The following is a 16,314-nucleotide window of genomic DNA, read 5'->3' as shown; positions in this document are numbered from 1 at the left end:
CAGAAAAACAAAAAGAAAAGGTTAGAGTGGGCAAAGTAACACAGACATTGGACAACAGATAATTGGAAAAGAGTGTTATGGATCTTAACCCCATTGAGCTTTTGTGGGATCAGCTAGACTGTAAGGTGTGTGAGAAGTGCCCGACAAGACAGCCACATCTATGGCAAGTGCTACAGGAAGTGTGGGGTGAAATGTCACCTGAGTATCTGGACAAACTGACAGCTAGAATGCCAAGGATCTGCAAAGCTGTCATTGCTGCACGTGGAGGATTTTTTGATGAGAACTCTTAGAAGTAGTTTAAGAAGATCTGAATTTTTTTTTCAAATTGTAATAATTTTTCATGTTATTAATGTCCAGACTATACATTGTGATCAGCTGAATGCCACTTTGGTGAATAAAAGTACAAATTTCTTTCCATAAGAGCAAAATCTGTACATTATTCCAAACTTTTGGCTGCCAGTGTATCTTTAAGTGAGACTTAAATGTCAGAATAATACGTGGGCCACTGTAAAAAGAAACTACAAAAAAGACAGAAAACTATTGACCCCCACCTCCACATCATAAATGATCCTGTAGACATACAGCTGAGATGTTCCTGCAACAACCAGGTTTTTCTCTTGGCTGGAGATGAAGTTGCAATAAACAGCAAGCTCCACAGCAGTAGGCGGATGAGCCTGACGATACACTGCATACATGATGATGATGATGATGATGAGCGGCTCCTCTCAGCACCTGATCACAAACAACATGTATTATCATGATCATATCTGACACTCACACTTGTGTAGTTACAGTTCATACACTCATGCTGGATATGTTGGGTTTATATCAGACGGTTTACAAACTCTACTGCAGGACTTAAGATTTTTTTGACTGCGTTAGAACCGTGAATACTCTAAAATGTATCTAAAATACATACATTGGCTCATTTATTTGATGTATTTATTTACCAACACACATTTTTTAAAGTATTGTTTACGTCTGATTCATCTCAAGCTTCTGTTGCTAATATGCTTGCTTGCTATATTTCAAAAACATCATTTCTAGACAGGCAAAATGATCTCTAACGATTCTAACGTACCAGTAATTATTGTGTTAATTTCCAAATGACCCGTTACACCACTATGTCTCGTGAACATAGATATTAAACACAAATCAGCACATTATAAGTACACTTGCACTGCTTCATTCATCACACACACGCCAGACCAATTCGCGTTAACTATGCAGCGCTCAAATGTGTCCGACAAGTGCAGTGTGCGCAACATGAGTTCCCACCTCTACTAACCTCGTACACTAGTATGGCAAGCGCTTTTACCATTTATTCCTTAAAACTTAGAAGAATTTATTTTTATTTTACTAGAACTTATTTTTCAGTTACTAGTAAGTATTCTAATAGTGACTATTATCTTTTTCAATTTAAGATAATAGTTCTAGTGTTATTTACTAGTTACAGTTACTTTTTTACTTGTCAAATGTAATGATCAGAATGGCTAACTGTATATGTGTTCAATTAAAAATCTTAATAGAAAAATAAAACATTTAGGTGTATCAATTGATTAAATTTTAGTTATGCCCCCACTTCTTCAGCATTTCTCAACCATTCTCTTATGAATTATATAACCATAACAAAATGGCAAAAATGCAGCAAAAAAAAAAAAAAAAAAAAAAAAAAAAATTTATTGTCTAATTACCAAAAGTCTATGAGAGATGCGTAACAGTGTCGCAATATATTTCCACTTCTATAAATCTTATTTTTAAGATTATTTCATTTCTATTTAAGTTAACTATCACATCTGTATTGTTAATTAAAAGACAAATGAGTACTATATTCATACAAATTACTATATCACATAGATTTTTGGTGAGACAATGGTGAGTTATCAGTGTCCCATATGTGTGTACACATACAGTACATATTGTACATACTATATCTTACTCAAGGTGGTGCTGATGTGTTAGTGATTGACTTGATTTACATTTAAATATTGCTATTTGATGAAGAAACATGGAGGTAAACTATAGTAAGTGTAACACATGAACAGTATGATTTGGCTTTGTCATTTGGGTGTAATACTGAAATTATGTAAGCTATATGTCTATTTAGACAATAAGTGCCTGAGAAAATATGTGTATCTTATGTGTTGCTTATGTGTAGATTATGTGTTATGTGTAATTCAATATGTGTTTAACACCCAGTTGAGTTTCATGAAATTTCAGCATGGAATAGATCCCGTTCTATCATTTGTTGCATCGTCTCTTTGAAATATAAAAACGTCCTAAAAATTATATGAAAATTTGACACTGTCTGGGCATTTTGTAGATCCATTTTTTATAGATAAACATATCTGCTCACTAAAGTCACAAGGTATGTAATAATGTTTGGCAAAACGGCAATGCATTTATGGGTTAATTACATGATATGCCGATTAATTAATCGAAATAATTGCAATTAACCACATACTTTTTTCCATAAAAAAACTCCCAGCTAAAAATAATTAAACATATGATTAAACAATTATAAATAATTATATTTAAATAATAATACAAATATTACATATAATAATATAATAACTCATATAATTAATAGCCTATACTTTACATTATTGTAGCAGACTGTAAAGCAATGATTAGGTAATACAAAAAGTGGCTTTAACTGGGAATATATTGTTTATTACCATATCACTGAACAAAAGCCTTTCACTGGCTGCAATCCATTTTACTATTGAATTTGAGATTGACTTATTATAAGTGCTTTTCTAATGAATGGATGCTTTTGAAACATCTAACTTTGGTGTCGTCACGTTTTTAGGGTGTTGTGTCAAGTTTAACGTAGTTTGAAACTTAGAAAAACACGTCTTGAGAGTCCTGAATTCGGAGTTGCACTCTGTACAGCTGTGTTTGAACGCAAAGAGCTTGGGGCTCTTCACCTGTGGAAACCTTTGATTTCTGTATGGTGACTGAGACATACTTGCAAGTATTATTAAATATCCAGAAAAAAATGTTCTACCTCTGAGTCTCTTATTTTACAGAGTTTCCACAACACACTCCACAATGCTACTGGGAAAATGTTTTGTGGACTGATCAAACTAAGGTTGAATTGTTTTGGAAGAACACACAGCAGCACTGCATACCAACATGAAATCAACATCCCAACAGTGAAGTACGGTGGATTGAACATCATGATTTGGGGCTGCTTTACTGTATCGGGGCCTGGACCGCTTGCCATCATCAAGGGAAAAATGAATTCCCAAGTTTATCAAGATATCCTACAGGATAATGTCAGGGTGGCTGTGCACCAGCTGAAGCTCAATAGAATTTGGGTGATGCACTAGGACAATGGCCCTAAAAATTCACAATAGAATGGCTTCAAAAAAGAAAATCCACCTTTTGGAGTGTCCCAGTCAGAGCACAGACCATAACCCAATAGAGTTGCTGTGAAATGACTTCAAGAGAGATGTTCACACCAGACATCCTAAGAATATGGCTGAGATGAAGAAGTTCTGTAAGGAAGAATGGTCCAAAATTCCTTCTGAATGTTGTGCCGGTCTAATCTGCAGCTACCGAGAATGCTTGGTTTAGGTTATTGCTGCCAAATTCAACCAGTTATTAAATCCAATGGTTCAATTACTTTTTCCACAGCGCTGTGAATGTTTAATAGGACTTTGATGAAGATGAGATTACATTTATGGCCATTTTAATACAGAAAACCAGCTAATTCCAAAGGTTTCACATACTTTTTCTTGCTACTGTAATAAATAATTATCTAATGAATAGTCACAATGTAAAAAATAAAAAAAATAAACTAGTCACACACCAGTCAGAAGTGAATAGTTGATATCTGAACCACGGCTCCCTTTTGAATTCAATGGCAAAAATGTGCAATTTGTTACCAATAACATTGAAATAGTCACTATTAGTTGGAATAGTAAGTATAAGAATACGTACTAGTGACAGTTGAATACATAGTATCTACTGAATGAGTACTAGTAAATAAAAAAACAAAAAAACAGATACTAGTCACTACTGGATTACTTACCAATAACAAAAATAAATACCAGTAAGCTTTAAGGAATAAATGTTAAAAGTGCTTACCATACATCTTTGCAATTCAATTCATGTACACTAATTTAAATATGTTTGTCATTTTTTCGGTGTTAAAATTCCTTTCTTTTATCACTTGTAATCGAATCCATTTTATAATAACTCATTAATAACGTTAACAAACATTGTCACCATAGTACTGAATGATTTCCATAGTCAAGGTGCTTTCAAAAAAATATTTTTGATGGTGATATTTCCATATAATGTGTTACACTACAACATACTCAAACACTACAACAATACTACAATCAATTCATAAAGCAAAACATGTATTTATTGTATGAGTAAATGCAGCAATACTGATTCCAAGAAAAAAATAACTGCAAATACATTTATTCCACAGGGCAGACTGCTTAATTTCTTAAAAGCATTTATTTACTCAAAGCATCCAATAAAATCCAAAATTAAACTGCGAGTGATGTGAATTTGACAGGCTTAAACAGTTCACCCAAAAATGAAAATAATTTACTTACCATCATGTCAAATGCGAATGACTTTCTTTTTTCCATGCAACACACAGGGAGAAACTTTCAAGAATTTTGACACTGCTCTTTCCATAAAATGAAAATGAGTGGTGACTGAGGTTTTCAGTCTATAACATTCTGCCAAACATATTTTTATTTTTGGGGGATCTATCCCTTCAATCTAAACAACATCTCATTTTATATTTTATATAATGTAGCCTACAAATTATGTTTATAAAAAAAAGTGTTATGATAGACCAAAGAACACGAAAGAGAAAACAGAACGTACAGCATGTTCTGCCAGTTGCTTTTCATACTGTCACAAGTACTGTTCAGACTTAATTTCTTTTAAAGAAAAAGAAATGTCAGCACTACGAAAAAAGCAGACTTTACTATCTCATATTGTGACTGCCGGAGATATTTTAAGTGCATGCCTGAGGAAAACATCTGAGACTATGTGATCAACTGTAGATCTTCTTGCATGTGATAAGGTACTCTGGATAGGCCTGTGTGTCATTGAAGATGACAAATAAAGTTGGATCGCTGATCTTATCGGTCACGCTGTGATATCTGACAGGTACGGCAGAACTCTCTTTGAGTGGAGCCGTCTTCATTGCATGCTGGCCCACTGTATAGTCTCCTGTGAGAACTCTGGCAACCAAAATAAACTTGTGGCCATCTGCATTGGGTGGAGAGTAGGTGTCCGACACAGAAAGAGCAGAGTTAACAGCGAAGTACACACCCTGACCATACACAGTAGCTGTAAAGGGAAAAGTGAGAAGTTTGCGTTAATTTTAAATTCATAACAGTTGCAAACTATTGTAATTACACATGTATACTTACTACATTAAAATACACTTTAATGATTCAGTGATTATGCAGTTGCTAAGGTGTTCTAAGTGGTTGCTAGGGCACCGCAAGGTGGTTGAGTGGGTTTGCCATAACTCAACAAACCATAACTCTATGAGCTACAGTAATAGTCATTCTTGCCTTAGCAAACACCACTTGTTTTTACTTCTACTTCAAACTAATTAACAGCATAATACCATTTTTTCCACAGAAGCTTCTGTTGAAGCCATGAATACAGATCTCCTTTACGCTGGTTTCACTGGTGCCGTGGTAGAGAATGCGTTCCACCTCAGGCTCAGAGGAGCTGCCCTCCATACTGGCCTTCTTCAGCCTATACTGGTCATACAGAAGTTTGTTCTTGAGCTTCTCGACCTGAAAACACCACAAGAGTTTATCTCAGTAAGAACAGTCAATGACAAAACAACAACCAAACAGATTTACAAAGCAGACAATCACTGTTCACCCACAAATCAATGTAAAAAGTAAAGGAAAAACTTTCATTTTCAACATAGTAATAGGTTCACAGGATTTCTTCACCATATAAATTAAATTAATGATCTATGGATTGCTTGCACAACACCAATAATTAGTGGTAAATACAATAAAGACAAAACCAAAGGCAAAACAGCAATACTGAAACAAAAAAAAAGGGGCTTCAGTTTTTTTTGATCGTCTGGCTGAATTTTGATTATCAAATTTTCAAACTCCGTTTTCTCTGAATCTGAGATTAGCTGAGCCAAACCCCTTTGGCACAGATCAGATCATAGTCTACGAGACCCAACTTTGGTCATAACTGAATTTGGACAAAATGCGTAGTCACTGCGTTCTGCCTTTGAGGGACAGTGCACATCCACAGACAGATATCATTTATTCATACCTTAATGATTTTGATTCTGTTGTGGTGTTCCTGAATGGTGTCATAAAAGTCTTTGATCACTTTTTGAAATTCATCCGAGTCTTCATCCACTTTGGAAACTTCAGGCATGTTGGACAGCAGACTGTAATCTTCATCTAATAAAATAAAGTCATTGATAGTACTTTAATATATATATATATATATACATAGAAATGTACAGTCATTTTTGGGTAGATTACTTCCGAAATGTAATCTGGTACTGATTACAAATTACACAACTAAAATTGTAATCAGTAATGTAATCATGTATTCTATAATAAAGTAACTGTAATCTGACTGCACACTTTTAATTTTAAAGGTAATGTAATCCAATTACAAGTACTTGATTTTTAAAATCTGATTACATGTAGTTTATTACAACCCAACACCATTTACAGTAATAACACTTTACAATATGAATTAAAGTTGATAAATTACATCCAGGCATAAGCACCAAAACATACTATTCAAAGATGCATGATATAGAAATTTTGGCGTGTACAAATAGTTGATCATTCTTTTTGTGTTACGGCCAATAACCAATATAATGGCTTTTATTATAAATCTGTCCTGTTTTGCCTGTTTTTAAACAAAAAATACCATTCACACTAAGTGAAAGCAGGCCATTTGTACATTTTAATTTACAGAAAAGATGTCTGTTCCATGTGAATATTGAACAAATAAGGTGATCGACCACTGATCAGCCTAGTCAGACTGATACAATAGGTCTTTTACAAAACTTAGTTAGCTGCCTCCTGCATTCATCACATTGAATACGAGAACTGATTGTTCGCTTAAGATCTAATCTACCCAGACCTTGACATGTTAGGAGATGATCAACGTTATTCACTTCACCTGTGAGTGGTTATAATGTTTTGGCTCATCAGTGTATATCTCAAATAATGTACATATTCAGCGTCGGGGGATTCAGCTCACATTTGTAAGGTGCAGAAATTTCACTAGTTGTTACATTCATCAATACAATTGTTTTGTCTGGCCAGCATCGCAGACCCGTAACTCCGCCCTTCTGTTATGTAGGGCAAGCCGCGACCTTTGAGTGCATGAAGTGTCCAACATTACGCAACATGTTATTTCAGCTGAAGAAGTACATTATCTGGGTACTCATAGAGCACTTCTTTTTGTTGCATTTTCAGTGTGAACATACTACTTGCAGTACTTACACTACAAAATGGCCTAAAATAGTGCAGAAGTGTGTGATTTGGGACACACTTTTGAATTGTAAATATACTTATAATCCATTCAATACTTAAAAATATTTTACCCAAAATGTGTCAGCGCTATGGGTATTTATGCTCATTAGGGTATCACGTCCTTCCTGACACATCACCTGTATTGAAATCAGTTGCAAAACAAGTCTCCCATGCCCATGCTATTTCAATGATGTGTGGAGCTGCTATGTAGAGCGTTCCAAATCGGTCTCTTATGAGGCTCAATTTCAGTTAGGATGCTGCCAAGTAAGACAGCTGCCTATGTAGGCACTAGGCAGAAGACAGCGAGGCAGCTCACTAAGTCTTGGAACAGACCCGATATCTAAAAATGTATTGGCGGATACCGATATGGTCACCCATATACCGTGCATCCCTAGTATTATCTGTATCCTACATTTGTTCATGTGTAGGGTTACAAGCAATCTTTTTTTGTGTGTTATTCAAGTAACACATTCATTAAACTTTAAAAACAGCCTTCTCAACTAATTTTACTTCCGTGTTGTAACGTATTTCAGAGTGAAACCAAAAAATGTAGGGCGGGACTTGATTTTATGCATGAGGAATTGATTGGATCATGGAAAGCAAAAAATAAAATTGGTTTCAGGGCAAGATATTACACTTTGTAGAATGATTACAAAGACACACATTTTGTATCCTTGGAATAGTGCGTATTAAGTCGCTTCAGTTCTAGAATGCGGATGTCACTCTCTTTTTGAACTGTGAATGAACAGAACCGTATTTATTAACCGTATTCTGTTGCTATGTGAACACAGCCATTGACAAATAAGCAAATAAGTACTCTGGTTTAATTCTCACCTGTAACATCCGTATACAAGTCCTCTGCACTCAGCATTTTTCGTTTAATAGGCACAGATTTCCCAGATGCCAAACTGTGCTCCTCCATCTTCTCAAAGTCAATGCTGTATGGCTGATTGTTGAACAGAATATCAATCTTCTTCTGTTTCATCTTCCAAGCATTCTCAATGAACACTATGGCATCTGGTGGGTATGGTATCGCTGCAGCAGACCCCTGCTCATACCACACCCATTGTACCGACTTTACGATTTCATCATCACTCATCATATTCACTGTCCTTTTCAGGAAACTCTTCAAATCAGTAACGGCTTCAGAGACGTAATCTTTAAAGCCAGAGATGATGGCGGTCGTGCCTTGTATGTTGATGTCTACAGCATGCTTTCTCTTAATAAGCTCTATGCATCTCTTCTGGTGGATGGAAAGCTTCCGTAGATTCTTGTGTTCAAACTTCTCCATACACTGCCTCAGCCCCACCTTCTTCCCCAATGCGATGTCCACCCTAACAAGATCATGGGTATAGTTAGCGTACACGAAGATCTTGGCCGTATTGGACAATTTGATGCCGTCCTGCAACGACATCTCAACAGCCTTCTCAAACTGCATGTTTTCTTCTGTTGGCATGGATTCACTTTTGGAAAGTTCAAGAGCTTTCTGGAGATCATCAGTGTCCGTTCTCTTGTTGATCTCCATAGATAGCTGAATTGCCAGTGAGAGTCTTGCGTCTTCCTCTAGACTGCAGGTGTTCATGTATGAAGAGGAGCTCAGGACATCAACGACCTGCAGTGCCTGAGGTTTGTCACTGTTATCTTCCTGCATTGCTGAGGCATCTTGGTCCTGATCTGAGTACAGATCTTCCTCTTCCATGTCTGTGGCTCCTAAACTGGAAGGTTCAGGGGTCAGATCACTGCCAATGACGGAAAGGATCCTTTTAGCTTCTTCGATACGAGCTAAAGAGATAGAAAGCATTTAGTAAATGTTGGGCATTCACTACCGTAATGTGACGTAATTCGGAGTGAATATTCAATGAGGAAAAAATTGTAGGACAAAACTTGATTTTATCCATTGGGAAATGTATCGTGTATATTTGCCGTTAAATACCAGAATGGAGCCTGACTGCTGGTTTTCAGACAATTGTGAAGAGGACGAACATTTTGTCCCTGTAATCAGGCCATTTTTATGAGCCTCTACCTAATGTGAACCCAGATCGTGAAAAGGACATGGAGACCATGTCGACGTATCCCAATGGTAATGCTTCAAATCTAACATTTTTACATCAGTTCATCCCCCGGCCTCTTGTCTGCTGTTGTTGAGGTCAAAAACGAATGATTTCAATAAAATACTAAAATGCAGTGTAATCAATGGCAAGAGTGAGCAGAAGAGAATAGCCGGAAAAGAAGGCGCATGTAGTTTATTCAGAACACCATTGCCATGTAAACTATGCATTTTTCATTATATGTAATGGAGCATGTAAACTTCTTTTTGGAACGTTTTTATAAATTATGCCCCAGGAACGTGTATTAAGAAAGTAAATAGGGTCGATTTTGACTTTATGTTTACATTTAGATACATTATTTACATATAATCACCTGAAGTGTTGGCATCAGTTGCATTCAGATTACTGACAACTGGAGCTTCAAGATTGAAGTCCGGAACAGAATTTCCTGAGGAATTTCTTTGAATGTTTTGACATGGAGTCATTTTCCATGCCAGCTCAAATATATCCTGTGAAAAGCACATCTATAATCAACCATTACTGCGTGTTTGAGATATATATCTGAATGAAGGACTAATAAGAGGCTGGATACATTACTTTGTCCTCTAGTGGTTCCCAGTGCACCTTCTCTATGTTAATGTACACCTGGAACTTGGCTGTCATCTCTGCCAGTATGTTGGCACCCTCCTCCTCCAGCAGGAAGCGGGAAATGCCAGGCTGACTGACCACAATGCACTTTGTGCAGGTGGAGTCAATAACACTCCTCAACACCTCCTCTGCCATCTGACATGCATTCAGATCTCCCTGGATCTGTCACATTCAGATAAAAAGATTACAAAACTGGATTTGTAAGAGATGTTGAAATTAAAAAGATTATGATTTACCAATTTATTATAAAAATCTGAGGAGTTAGAGGATTATATTCACTATGTAAAAGAATTTAATGGTTAAGTAAAACATAATTATATTTTTATATTTATATTTTATATTTAATATATAAATAAAATTGAAGTATACATTACATTATATATATATATATATATATATTACATTAAATACATTAAATATATTTTATCTATATTTGTAATAAAAAATAATTTACATTTAACAAATAAATGTAACTATATTTGTTTCCTGAGAAAATAATGATTTAGTAAAACATAATTATATTATATAAAATATAATTGTATATCTTTATCAGTATTACAATGTTTTTATTGTTTATTTAATTAAAATCTATTTCTAAATCTAAATTAATAGTTAAAAATAATTATATTATATTGAATATAGTTTTAAAGCTATATCTGTTTTTATTATTAATTGGTTTTATTTATTTATTTGTCTTATTTAATATTTCTTAATTTAATTTTTATTTCCCAAAAAAATATTGATTAAAACAATTATATTATATTACATATTAACACTATATCTGTTTTTAAAAATATACATTTGACATATAATTTAAACATTTTTATTTCTTAATTTAATTCAAATGTTTTATTTATATTGTTTATTCCATTACATTAAATATAATTGTATATCCATTATTTTATTATAAATATTATACATAATTTTGTGTTTAACAAGTCATTTAAAAATGATTTCTTAATTGAATTTGATTTACTTATTTCCTCAGATTTGTTTTGATATACTAAAATGACCAAAACAAATTTGAATTTCATGCACTTAAATCAAAAGAAAATAAACCCAATGACTAACACTCAAACCATCTCCGGTCTCCAGTGGGAATAAGATGACCTCTCCCATGTCTGCCAGTAGATCTCGATGATGGAGTTGTAGGAATGTGAGCATTCCTGGCTCCATAGTGAGGACAGTCTCCCTCTGAATTGGTGTGCTAAGAAACTGAACAATCTTGTCTCGATTCACCTTTTCTATCCCTTTCAGGGTGACTGCAGTAATCATTTCACCGGTGTCAGATACTTTAGCACTGCAGAAGTCCAGAGAGCCCAGTAAGTCAGAGCACTCCTGCGAGAAGAGCACAGACTCATACTCTCTGGCTACTGGCACAGTAAACTCAGCTATATGGGACTCTATTAGGTCACAGGCCTGCTTGACCCCGCTATGAGACGAGGACGTTACAGTGACCATACAGTCTGACACATTGTAAGTTGATGGTAAATCTCTCAAGGACAAAAGCAGCCTCGTTTTAACATCCTCCCTTCCTAGAAACTCGGCTTTGACGGTGTCATATGTCAGATGTACCTGTACAATACCACTTAGGAACTCCAAAACTTTGTTTTTAAGTCTTTCTACTTCAAATTGACCTGGACCTTTGATTTGGACACCATCTTTTTTCAGACTGACCTCAAAATTGGGGTGAGCCTTTGTGAGGTTTCCTGGTAGGTTACTCAAACTGAGCATCTGATGTTTGTTGGTGTCAGGCACAGATATGAAGCTATAACTTTCTTTTGGACTAGATGGTTCGGTATCCATGGGCTCAACTTTTGATGACGTTGCAGCAGTTCCGCTAACTAAACTTGTGACGTTGTTTGTGAGAGCAACACTATGATCAAAGCTGGTGCCTGTCATTGCATCAGAAGCAGTAGGACTGAGGGCTGAGACAGCACTGCTTCTAGTCTCAGTCTGGTCTGTCTCCTCCGATAACGTTCCCTGTCCACTTTGAGCTCTCTCAGTTGACTGATCCACTACCTCTTGCAGGAAGTCAAAGTACGGCTTCACGATTAAATCTGTGCCTTCTAGGTTATGGGATTTCTGGAGAACACAGTCCACAGCTGTGAAAGATAAAGCTCAAATTGAGATTCAGGACCATAAAAAATAAACTTTAAGAAACTTCCTGGAGAAAGACATCAGAAGTCTTACATTTAACATCCTTGAACGACACTTTAGCACATCCCTCTGCCAGCATGGTAACTCCTAGAACATCTGCCCCTCCTCCATGACTACTTCCAAAATAGAGCTCTAGCATGTCCTCTGTGACACTGGGAGTCAGGTTGGCCACCACAATGGAGTCTGTAGATTCAATCTGCTCCAGAGTGATTTTTGCTCCTTCAAGATGCTTCTTCGAAACTTTGTCACTTAGAGTCTGAAAATCTAAGGAATCACATTTAAGACAATACATTTAAGATAAGCTGTACGACAAGTTTTGTTTGACATGTTTATAAGGATGAACTTATTTTAAATGCGTATATTTTGTCTAAAAGTGGATCAAATTACTTATGAGAAGCCACAAACCACAAAAAATGTCTGAGACTGTATTTCAGAAATGTATTTGGACACTTTAACCACACTTAAAAATGTGCATTGTATGTCACTGCAAATGAAAACATTTATGTCACTGTGTTGGATAAAAAAATCAAACCAAGTGTCATCTGCAAACAAATGATGCTAGAGCTTTTCCCAAAACAAACTTATCATTTCTAGATAAATTATTTCAGAATTACTTTCAAGCAACAAGGCATATTAAAGAAAATTTCAGATCTTAAGTTAAGAACTGATCAGTTAATTTAGGATTTTTCACAAATTCATATTACAGAAGCAAATCCTAACTGTAATTAAGCTAAGATAATGCATTTAGGAAATGTTTTTTTGTAATAGCTTTCTGGACACAATAAATATACTGGACAAAGAAGACGAGAGAATACGTAGCAATGCCAAAGCAAAGCAAAGCCAAGCATTCTCGCACTAAACAAAATCTGAGCGTACAATGTGAGGCAAACGCCACGCAATGCATGCAACAGGTGACAAAAACAAGACAGGACACCTGTGCGAGAGTTCGGCCACACACAAACCCGAAATCTCATACTGAAGTGACCGGACCTCAGCACAACATGAAGACAGCTCGCGACCCGGGTGCACAGCGCAACGCGAGCATGATGCGAGGCACACCCGTGTTCACGGGAGACAGACTGACATGAATGCATGCTACCAAGCTGACATACATGCGATGCACCCATATCAATAACAGACAGACCTGGAGCATGAGTGTCCGGATTCCGACACAGACCGAAACTGAACCAGACAGGAAGTCAGAACCCAGACAACATGCTCCAGACATGAAACAAGACAGACCGAAGAGTGCACGGCAGGGAATACAACCGAAACACAAAGACAGACAACGAAACATAAAACAGACATGGGATGATGATGCCACGGTCCTGTCAGACAAAAACCCAGACTGACAGAGTGACAGGACCGTGACAAAACCTGCTTTACTCAATGTACTTTATTCCAGGTGTATTTATATCACTGTACCTTGTGTTATATTATCCAGGCATTAAAAAAAGAGACGCTGGGTTCGGAGTTCATTTGGAATATCCTCAGAGCAAAATACATACATGCAAATATAAAGACAGAAGACACGGGACGAATGCAAGAGCACTCTTTACTCATCTCACTCGCACAAAAAACACCGATTATTTACTCCTCAAAATGCATAAAAACATGAAAATAACATAATGAAAGAGTTATTACAAATTAGGTAAATAAATGCTTTAACAGCGATCAATATATTCATATCATGCATTGACAGCTGAATGCTTAAAGATCCATGCACGCAAATAAATGTTTGATGAACAGCGCAACCTACTGTACAGGGGTACAAATTTTATTTCATTTTATTTGCTTCAGTCTCGGTGTTAACAGACCTTTTGTCTGTAGTTCGTCTAGCAAATTCGTCACTAAATTGGTGTGAATAGGGCTTAAAAAACTGCTTTTTGTGAAACATTTAGCCTGAAAAGTGCGCTTGTGCTATCTTTCTTTAAAATAAACAGAACTTGGTTTGATATTTTGTTATCTAATGTAATGACATTTATTATTTTGTGTGGCTTAAGTGTCCAAATACTTATGGAGGCCACTTTATGTACTGCTGATGTACCAGCCACAAACCTTTAGACAAGTGTGTTTGTAGGTGTATTAGAACCAGGTCCTTGCTTGGAGACGGATACAGATAGAAGTCTGATCCAGACTCCATTCCAATAAGGTTTTCTACATAAAGTTCCATTAACTCCAAACTAGTGTTTGGATTGAGCCCTCTCAGCAACAGTTTTCCAGGGTCCTTCGGCGGTTTCTTTCGCACTGTCAATGTGGTTTCCTGGAGGACATGGGACTTGGCGAGAACTCTGGCAGCAACTAGTATTGGAGAGATATGAGTTTATCTCACATCATGATTGTAAATGTTGTAAATGTACACAATCCATGCAGTGGATTTTGGTCTTACCCTCAGCCTCTTCAAACACCACCACTACTTTGTTTCCATGTCTTTCCAGAGAAACCACATCCCCTCCTCCAGAGCGCCTCTTGTTTTCAAAGTATAGCGAGAGGAAGTCATTGTCCACATCATCAGGAATATCCAGAACTTCCAAAGTCCTCTCCTCTAGGCTGCTACCAGCCATCCTGACAAAACAGGAAACACAAAGAGTATGAAGTTTAGCCGGTTATCACTGACATTCCTTCCATAACTACTTAAAGACCTAATGTGAGATGTTGCAGTAAAAGAAACTGAATACACTCAATACCTGGGTGAATCTCCAAAACCTGTAAATGTCTGTGTCATATCAAGAGAAACATCTGCATGCATTATGGCATCACGGTCATTAAAATTTGAGGAGAAAATGTGCCAAACTGTCATGAAAATAATCACACATGCAAAATATCTATGTGGCCATAAAACAGCCTCCATTTTCTCTATTACCATTGATTTTGGGGTAAAATGTGACCTGGAAATATTTTAAATGTCTATTCTTCCTATATATTGTTTTTGTGTTTACTTATTTATTGTTACAGTGTGCATTGTTTACAAAGTATTCTTTATTCTGTCTATAATAATACACTTGAATTAAGCTACATGTTTATGGCTGGAATGACATTAAACCAAACTAAACCAAAAGTAACATATTCATCATGATATGTGACCTGCTCATCTAGATTAAACTGCGACTTAATAGCTGATTATCAATATCATGAAATAAACACTGAATGTGCGTAGTTTGAAATGTGTCGTTGTAAGCTCTTTATAACGTAGAGAAATGATTGTTCCGTGTAGTAATGAAGCCAGTGCTGAGAAACAGAAACTGAAAGAGTGACGTTGAGTCTTAACTGACAGTGAATCAGAATATAATGCGAAGATGAACCTAAAGTGTGCACAATACTGTCTGATAACTCGTATATAATATTATTGACACTCACCTGAAGCCTTAAACATTCACTGTGCTCATCATGACTGTCCGACTGTTGTGGTTCAACACTTCCTGCTTTCACACAAACCTCATGTGGCGATGCGAGGACATATTTCAGGCATCCAAACTTAAAATAAATAAATAACTTTATACTTATTTATGACTCACATTTTATTACATTTATTCTTTTGTGGAAATCTAAATAAGAGGCACTTTCTAAGTTTAAAGCACTATTAATGACACAATTAAAGAGCTATTATAACATAACATTTCTAATTAAATAAACAATTAAAAACTATTTAATATATATTACGTACGGTTGCCGATAAATGGACGCTTGATGGCATCAACAAGAGTTCACAAAATGTTCTTCACGTTGGTGGGAACAAAAATAAAAGTCCATAAACAACCGACTGACTCGGATACACGTATGTGTAAGCTCCTCCCACCTGTTAGCGACGAGCCCAGATGAGGCGCTCAAATTCTGTCAATCATCCGCTTCAGCCAATAGCAGTGAGTGTTTTTGTGATGTCCTGCTGCAGGTAGTATGCATGCGCAAACTCTAAAACGTTTATGAACGATTTAACG

General features: G+C 36.2%; 2 protein-coding genes and 1 long non-coding RNA gene across 3 annotated transcripts in view; 1 reads left to right on the top strand and 2 right to left on the bottom strand.

Moving 5' to 3' along the window:
• The window catches only part of LOC127424832 (cleavage and polyadenylation specificity factor subunit 1-like), a 38,848-nt gene extending 37,607 nt beyond the window's left edge, over positions 1-1,241 (bottom strand). The window contains exons 1-2 of the mRNA XM_051670290.1: positions 1,082-1,241; positions 552-732 (exon numbers count right to left, since the gene is read on the bottom strand). Coding sequence (XP_051526250.1) covers positions 552-695 — 144 coding nt within the window. The 5' untranslated portion in view covers positions 696-732; positions 1,082-1,241. The remainder of the gene's footprint in view (positions 1-551; positions 733-1,081) is intronic.
• Positions 1,242-4,356: 3,115 nt separating this feature from the next.
• Positions 4,357-16,179, bottom strand: LOC127424833 (protein mono-ADP-ribosyltransferase PARP10-like). Its single transcript, XM_051670291.1, has 12 exons — positions 16,044-16,179; positions 15,737-15,853; positions 14,769-14,944; positions 14,438-14,680; positions 12,413-12,643; positions 11,291-12,324; positions 10,169-10,381; positions 9,945-10,080; positions 8,358-9,305; positions 6,295-6,428; positions 5,615-5,789; positions 4,357-5,328 (listed from the first exon to the last, which is right to left on the bottom strand). The coding sequence occupies exons 3-12, from the start codon at positions 14,941-14,943 to the stop codon at positions 5,030-5,032; spliced, it is 3,588 nt and encodes a 1,195-aa protein (XP_051526251.1). The 5' UTR covers position 14,944; positions 15,737-15,853; positions 16,044-16,179; the 3' UTR covers positions 4,357-5,029.
• A 133-nt stretch (positions 16,180-16,312) lies between these two features.
• The window catches only part of LOC127424866 (uncharacterized), a 1,791-nt gene continuing 1,789 nt past the window's right edge, over positions 16,313-16,314 (top strand). The window contains exon 1 of the long non-coding RNA XR_007894533.1: positions 16,313-16,314. This exon is cut by the window's right edge and continues 275 nt beyond it. This is a non-coding gene — a long non-coding RNA (uncharacterized LOC127424866).

The sequence above is a fragment of the Myxocyprinus asiaticus genome, chromosome 34, assembly GCF_019703515.2.
Source record: "Myxocyprinus asiaticus isolate MX2 ecotype Aquarium Trade chromosome 34, UBuf_Myxa_2, whole genome shotgun sequence".
Taxonomy (NCBI): Eukaryota; Metazoa; Chordata; class Actinopteri; order Cypriniformes; family Catostomidae; genus Myxocyprinus; species Myxocyprinus asiaticus.
Note: the sequence above shows the minus strand (reverse complement) of the source record. Positions and strands in the feature narration are given on the sequence as shown.